This window comes from Montipora capricornis, chromosome 4, assembly GCF_036669925.1.
Source record: "Montipora capricornis isolate CH-2021 chromosome 4, ASM3666992v2, whole genome shotgun sequence".
Taxonomy (NCBI): Eukaryota; Metazoa; Cnidaria; class Anthozoa; order Scleractinia; family Acroporidae; genus Montipora; species Montipora capricornis.
The window spans coordinates 36610164-36618509 of record NC_090886.1 but is presented as its reverse complement, the minus strand read 5'-3'; the positions used below and the strand labels follow the sequence as shown (position 1 = coordinate 36618509).

General features: G+C 41.4%; 1 protein-coding gene across 1 annotated transcript in view; it reads right to left on the bottom strand.

Annotated features, from left to right (window-relative positions):
- Positions 1 to 343: 343 nt before the first annotated feature.
- Positions 344 to 8346, bottom strand: part of LOC138046639 (uncharacterized) — a 20181-nt gene continuing 12178 nt past the window's right edge. Inside the window, exons 4-8 of the mRNA XM_068893243.1 lie at positions 5037 to 5074; positions 3241 to 3294; positions 2323 to 2376; positions 1109 to 1289; positions 344 to 546 (exon numbers count right to left, since the gene is read on the bottom strand). Coding sequence (XP_068749344.1) covers positions 344 to 546; positions 1109 to 1289; positions 2323 to 2376; positions 3241 to 3294; positions 5037 to 5074 — 530 coding nt within the window. The remainder of the gene's footprint in view (positions 547 to 1108; positions 1290 to 2322; positions 2377 to 3240; positions 3295 to 5036; positions 5075 to 8346) is intronic.

Below are 8346 nucleotides of genomic sequence, written 5' to 3'. Positions count from 1 at the left end.
CACAATTGAAAATACTCCATCACTGTGCTCCCATAGCAACTTCCGCATTGCACTTTATAACCTAGTGCATTCGTCATTGTCCAATCAGAAACGCGATATTTTTCTGAGGATATAATAAGGTGGATCAGAAGCTCTCGTTCAGAGCTGGGGTTTTTTGAAAGCAAAGATTTCCTTATTTGGATGTAACATAGCTCATACATTTTTCCGCGCGTGTAGCTTCGATCTCACTCTTGTCCATATTTGGGCGTAGAATTGGTTTCCTAATATCCTCAGCTTTGTTCCAAGAAAAAGACTTGAAAGTTACAGGTTTCAAGGTCATGTGTTTCTAGGTGGATCTGATGGATTAACCACCCGAAGCCATGACATAACTTTCGTAATGTTCCATGTTCGCGTTATAGTTAAATGATGCACCATTTGTCTCTAAAAGCAGCTTAAAGAGCTCACCGTTGGTTTCATTAGTAGCGTCAACTGAAATCGTAATCCAATCGCCCCCATTGAATTCAAATCCAAACATCTCCTCTCTGAAAATTCGAGTCACGTTTAAATCTTCAAGAAAAAGTTATGGATAGGATAAGCGACAAAGTTTCTTTAAAAATAGATGTCAAATTTTTTGTCAAGCTCTTATCACCCAGCCCTACCCTTCCCGACTTCCAAAATCTCCCTACTCTCCACTTCTCTCTCCTTTCTACTATCCAAACCCTTCTCCTTCTCTTCCCCTTTCACTTTCAACCTCTCCGCTGTCTACCCCTCCCCTCTCCCAGTCCATCCCATGCATCTGTCTCTCCTCCCTCTCTCCTCTCCACACTCTGCCCATCCCCTCCCCTTAATCCATCCTTCGCTATCCATTGCCTCTCTTTATACTTTCTTCCTTGCGCCACACTCTCCGTACCCATTCCTTTTTATACTTCCCCGCAACCGTCATTTAATGGCCATCCATGCACCTCTTGGCTTAGATGCACTTTTCACATACCCTTCTACAATTGCTGCAGAAAAGCACGCGAAGCTATAGTAGCTGCTGTAATGTTCCGATCTGCAGCAGAAGGCGTATCGTATCGAATGAAATCGTCAAACGTTGCCCATTCAGTTCATTAAAAAAAATGACACTCACCAAATTCACTTGTTTGATTGTCGAATGGCATTGACTCATTTAAGCAGGCAGCAGCGACAAAATTTTCGCAAAGATCTGAAGTCATCATTGCATTTTCTTGTCGTTCTATGTCAGGTTCGCCCTTATCAGGAGATCTGATTAAGGTATCCTTCATCATATTACGCATAAATGAAATCCATTTCTGAAGAAAAATAATGTTATGGCATTCGTGTTCATTGTTTTCTGAACTAAATCCGAGAGCTGTTGTAATAGCTGTATCCTTACGATGAGTACAGTACAGAGGTTTAGCAAAGGGACGACACCAAAAAGGTTTATTGAGTGAAAAATGAGTATTGTGTGTTTGGCATGCATTTTTTTACAATTACTGCATTTGAGGTTTCCATAGTTTCAAAACCGAGGTGACAATGATGTAAAGTGAAAATGTTAACGGTCGAACAAAGACGCCAATGAGAGATCGTATGTTTCTGTCCACCACCTTGGCGGTTAAGACCTAACGTGAAAACTATCTGGACAACAGTCAAAAAATCTTAAACTTTGTATGATACAAACAGGTTAAAATAGACACACAACAGTGACAATGGCTGAGATTATATTAAGTCGTGGAGGGAGTGCGGCCCAGTGGTTAGGGCGCTAGTTTTGGGATCAGGAGATTCCGTGTTCAAGACCCGTTCTGACCACTCGTTGAATTTGTTCCTTGTAGTCTCTGGTTCAACTCCTAAGCTGCACTTGTAAATAACCAACTGGTTGGCGCTGAAAAGCCCCTATGGGGGACTTGGTATGTATTGTATTGTAGCTTTTCGGTGGTGTCGCATTCTACAAGAATCTGCTGTGTAAAGCAACCAAATCTCAACTGAGTTCTTTGGAAAACGTGAACACACTACGGCAAATTTTAGTTTTCTCCCCAAAATCCAGTTCGTTTATTGATGGTTTTCATCTGACGTCACGAAGGCCATGTTAGTGTACAATGTCTTTTGGGAATTTGACTCTATTGTTTTGCAAAATTTGTGGGGCCATTTTCCATTGTTTTGTTCACCAACATGGCCGTGTCATCACGTGGATTTAGACCTAGAATAATTGCCATGGGCTTGTTTGTAAAAGATGAACGATCAATGAAACGATCACGAATAAGTTTGTTAAACGTGAACTTGGCATCGCAGATTCAGAAATGCTTACCACCGAAGTGAATCTATTTAATTAACACCTATAGCTATTACCTTTCTCGTAGCTGTATTTCCTTCGAGAATCTTGCAAAATTTCGAGACAAGTTCCTTAATAAAAAAAAAAAAAACGTTTGGCTAGTTCAATACAAAGGCTACCCTACTTTGCATTTGTTCATACCCGCCAGAGGTCATGTTAAGATTTCAGCTGGGGATTCGTATGGTCCGGCGTGCATTGCTCGCCGCTTCGCTTATAGCCCCTTTCTTGGCGTTTTGTGGCTATGCCTTCTTAAATGGTTTTCTTGCGACCCGGGGACGCGAGTAAGCCACGGAAATCTTCTTTTGTCCAAAGCGCGGTGTGTCTCCGAAAAGCCTCAATTTTGTGTTTTCCCAGCCACCGAAGTAACGCCACTGTTCACCATCTTTACGGGCCTTGTGTGAACGCAGTCTTATTTACAACAAGAAGCCTAAAAGGGCGTATCCGTGGGATGCACAAACACTTAACACAAATTGTTCAGTTACAGTGAACTACAACCACGGAAAATGGCGAGAGATTACCAGAAAGATAAATCTGTCGTTTAACTAGCTAAATTTGTGAGGCCATTTTCTATTGTTTTGTACACCAACAAGGCAAATTTTAGTTTTCTATTTAAGCTTCAGCAACATTCCACAAAATCCAGTTCGTTTATTGATGGTTTTCATCTGACGTCACGGAGGCCACGATGGTGTACAATGTCTTTTGGAAATTTGACTTTATTGTTTTGGAAAATTTGCGGGGCCATTTTCTATTGTTTTGTTCACCAACATGGCCGTGTCATCACGTGGATTTAGACCTAGAATAATTAGGCTTGTTTGTAAAAGATAAACGAACTAAAATGATCACGAATAACTTTGTTAAACGTGAACTTGGTATCGCAGATCTAGAAATACCTACCACCGAAGTCAATCCAATTAACTGACGCTTATTGCTATTACCTTTCTCACAGTTTTCCCTGTTTCGAGAGCCTTGCAAATCTTCGAGACAGGTACCTAATAACAAAAACGTTTTGCTAGTTCAATACAAAGGCTACCCTACTTGGCAAAGTTGTTCATACCCGCCAGAGGTCATGTTAAGATTTCAGCTGGGGATTCGTATTGTCCGGCGTGCATTGCTCGCCGCTTCGCTTATAGCCCCTTTCTTGGAGTATTGTGGCTATATGCCTTCTTAAAGAGTTTTCTTACGACTCGGGGACGCGAGTTAGCTACGGAAATCTTCTTCTGCCCAAAGCCCGGTGTGTCTCTGAAAAGCCTCAATTTTGTGTTTTCCCAGCCACCGAAGTAACACCACTGTTCACCATCTTTACGGGCCTTGTGTGAACGCAGGCTTATTTACAACAAGAAGCCTATAAGGGCGTATCCATGGGATGCAAAAACACTTAACACAAATTGTCCAGTTACAGTGAACTACAACTACGGGTAACCTTCGTAAAATGGCGAATGTTTACCAAAAAGATAAATCTGTTATTTAACTAACAGAAATAGAGGTTATCTCTTATTATTAATGCTATTATCACTGGGGCCATCATGTACAAACGCCCCTTATTCTCTTGAGATTTAAATTGAGAATTTCCGTGCATCTGTTGTTCTATGGGAGGACCGTATTTGCATAATTTGTTACCATTTTGGTATAAATAGGCTTGTTTTATCCCGTTTTTTCCTCTTTTTGGCTTTGAACGGACGTCGGGCGTTCGACCCTCCCACCTCCCAACAGCGATCGCCAGCGTGTTGCCATGGCTCCCACTCCTTCCGCCTCCGGGTTCGCCTCTTCCGACAACTTACTTCTGCCCGGGGTGTTTGGGAGTGAGGGCTCCCAGTGATAATTCATTACTACTAGCTACGGAACATTTAGGTAAAAAAATTAGAGGGATCAGGATATTTGAGGGGAAAATTGACGAGATACGGGATATTATAAAAATAGGCACGCATTGCGTACGTGTGGTAGTGCAATCGCACTGCTGAGAGCCAATCAGATTGCAAGGATCACCGGTAATTTCTAAATGGATGTAATAAGAAAAGTTATCATCAGCTAAAAACATTTTGGGAGATTTTCGCTACGTTTAATTTTTTTATCGCACTTTTGGTTGTACAAGTAAAATCGCAAAAAAGAAAGTGAAATCGATTTTAGCGGCCGCCTGTGATCAAAGTTACCTTGCGTGTTACCAACAACTTATGAAACAAAGGATACATCTGTGAAAAAATGACGGCAAGACACCGGGGTTTTGTTAGTTTTCATGTTTTTTTCTTTTAAGCGTTGTAAGGTTCGACAAGACAGGCGCAAATTTAACACAAAGGTCACAATCCTTGATGCTAGTCTAAGTGTCAACTAATATTAAGCCCCTTCGAATGGGGAGAGTACTTGGATGGGGGACCACTGCGAAGTCCTCGTGACGTCGACAGCTGTTTTTTTTTTTTTTAAACTTGATATCATTTTTTATTTTGTTTGTCAGTTGAAAGCGATTATGTTATCTCATTTCTACGTCGAGGGAACGACTAAACAAACTGGTTCGCAAGAAGCATGTCGATTGGAGTATTCGTTCTATGCAAAATAATGTTCACACAAGAAAGAAGCAAGATCTAGATATTTCGTAGATTGGATTCACCCGAGCGGAGCTTAATTCAATATCCGTGGGGTATGCACATTTGTGACTACCAACAGGAAAAAAAAACCCAACAGCTAGGTAATAAATATTCATCAATATTCATACTTCATTATTTTTTCAATAAAACTTTACCTTGGGGCTTCTTTGAGGTTTTTCTGATGACTTGGGTTCTAGAATAAAGGGATCTATGATCACAATTTTCAAAGGTTCATGCCTTGACGCATAACATCAGTACAACTTCAGCGAAATCGGTCGTTTTTAATAAACATTAGGAGAACAAACATTAGGACGATTTGTTAGTCTTCAGTGTGAAAACGGCTATTATTATTGAAATTATGACTGCCGAGAAGCACTGTAATACAGCGCCATGACGGTTTTTTGGACATCAAGAATCCTCTTTCTGTGCAGTATTAGTCTTTTAACTTTTTTTTTTGTATCTCAACCTTAATTTGTTTCCTTAATTTACTGGCCGAAAACACCACCACAAGGGATAAAACGAAATAAAACTTGCCAAAAATATATCCCCGAGATCTAAAGTGAATTTCATTTCTCTCCCTTCCCACTCCTTTGTGGAAAATAAGCCTAAATCACAAACCACAAAATGTATTTTGCTGTTGTCCGTGACATTAATTTGCGGTTTATATATATCTTATTGACCTATGATGAAGGCCGTACTTGGAGAATATCGGCCCGAGGTCTTGATAGTGCGGACCGAGCGCATTGAGGGCCCACACGCACTTGCTGCACTTATCTACAGGACCTGTTTTCAATTCACACCACAAACTATAATGTCAGGAATTTAGAAATGTAGCTTCATTTGCCCAAACCAAATACCAACTATCTCAAAAAGAGTTTTAGCTACAGGGCGGCCTCACAATGGAACAGCTTACCCAACCTACGATCGAATCAGTTAGATCTTTTCAAAAAAGAAATGAACCGATTTTATGAAAATGAGGGTTAGGCTCCCACACGGCAACCTTGTAAAACAGTATTTTTATTACTAGAGTAGATACTGAATTTTATTGTACTATACCTATTGTATTTTTGATAGAGGTTTTACCGTGTTTAAACAAAGCATGTATGGATGTATTTATGTGTGGTGGCGGAACGGCGCTTCTGTATTTGAGTGGATCGATCAACAGGCCTGCATGTTCACACAGCCTCCGCATTGTCATAGTCTATCGACCACCGATCTTCGATAAGCACAAGGTTCCTACGAGTACCTTTGTCTCAGATTTCGCAGATAATCTGGAGTCCATAGTTCTGTGCCGAGAGCAGCTTATGTTATCAGGGGACTTTAATATCCATGTGGATAATGCGTTGGAAACTGATTGCAAAAGACTCTCAGATTTACTGGGGTCAGACGGACTTCAGCAACACGTCACTGGCCCAACTCACAAACATGACCACACCCTTGACCTTAATCATTACACGCCAATCTGATCAGTTACTTGGGGCGCGTTCTTTTGGTACTATTCCGGAATAGGAAGACACGAAATAGACGGCATTCGTGTTCTTTTGGGACCTATTCCGTTTCCGGAATGAACTGAATACTATTCCCTTCATTCTGCTCCCGATAGTAGAATGAACGGAATGACCGGAATATCAGTTCACTCCGAATAGACAGAATATACGTTCTTTAGGGAATCTTTTGGCGGGAAATGATACGCAGCCGGCCGGTCGCCCGCCGGTAGCTTGAAAATTGTAAAAACTTGAATGGAATAGCGATCCAAAATGTATACCGTAGATGCAGGTATACTTGACTTCTGTTCTGTTTCTTTACCGGTGCTAGATCAAGAAGAGCTACCAGTTTGTGTTATTTAAAAAAAAGTGCCCTTGCTTGGGCCGAAAGAAATGACGTTAGCATTAATTGGTTTCCTCAACAAACCCTTGTATCCGAGCATATTTACGCCGCCGTCTTGCACTACGCAAAGCACTCACAAGCACAAAAAAATCTTCGTCATCTTTCCCCATTAAAGTTTTTAGCAATTGAAGAAAATTTATGTCATGTATCTACTTTGTGAAATGTATTATGTTAAAGTTTATTTATTAAAAAAAAAATTAAGAAAACCGAAAAATAGAGGAAACCGGCAAAAAACTGGTACTTATGGCCATATTTCACCATTTCGTGTTCCAAACTTTCGGGAACCTTTTTCAGTCGCGATGCCAACGCAACTGGGGCATGCACGGATAAAATAGTTCCCAGGTCACCTTCGCTAATAGTATTCAGTTTTCAGAATATGCGTTTCTTGCGAGTTGATATTCCACGAATTCTGTTATTCCTAATCCGGAATGAGAATAGCCAGGATTCTCCCAAAAGAATGCACCCTTAGTATTTCCCCGCGCATAAGCCGGTATATTTCAGACCATGCAGCCGTGCTGTGCTCTATCCGCTCTGTTAAGCCACCACTTACTGCACGGAACGTTTCCTTCAGAAAGCTGCACTTAGTTAACGCAGACTCCCTCAATGAGGACTTGGCTTCTTCTGAGTTATGCAAGAATCCATCAGATGACCTTCAGGAACTCGTAACATATTATAATGACACCCTGAAAGCTGCTTTGGATGCAAGCATATGCTCCGTTATTAATGACAAGGACCACCGTCCAGATACCTGATCGTGTACCATGGTTTAGTGAGGAGATCAGGGAGGCGAAGCGTGAACGAAGTAAAGCTGAAAAGAGGTGGGGGAAGTCGCGACTGGACTCCGATCTTGCTGTTTTAAAGCAAAACGTAATGCAACCACCCGTCTTATGAGTAAGGCTCTCAGGGAGATATACAGTAACTTTACAGACGAGGATAGTGGTGATCAAGGAAACTATTCCTTGATAGTCAGTGCTTTTTCAACCGCACAGTGGATGATGGTCTCCCGCCTCATCTGGACAATGCAACTCAGGTTTGTAACGACTTAGCAAAATACTTTGTTCATAAGATAGAAGCCATCCGTAGGCAGCTCGACACCGATCAGACTGATTCAAATCGAGGAGATGACACTCCCTCTGCTCTTCTCGCTGAGTCTGTGCCATCGTTACCTGCCTTTAAGATGCTGTCAGCTAGCGATGTTAAACAGATAATCCAAAAGTCTCCTCCTTCCACAATACACTGAATTATATCGACCCGCATATTTTCTTCACCTTCGAACATGAATCCAATAACCAGTTGTCATTCCTTGACACCCTCGTCTCGCGCGATTCTGTTGACGTCTATCGGAAACGTACACATACAGATAGATATCGCGATTTCGACTCTCACCACGACAAAAAACATAAAATTAGCGGTGCTGCGACACTTCTACACAGAGCTTTAAATCTACAGTCTAAAGGTTACCCGCCAAAAATCACTTCTGGTATTATAAGGAAGAAATCTTCAACACCGACAAACACCAACACCTGATGAATTTGTCAGTATGTTCTTCAAATGGGCTGACCCAACGAATGGACTAGG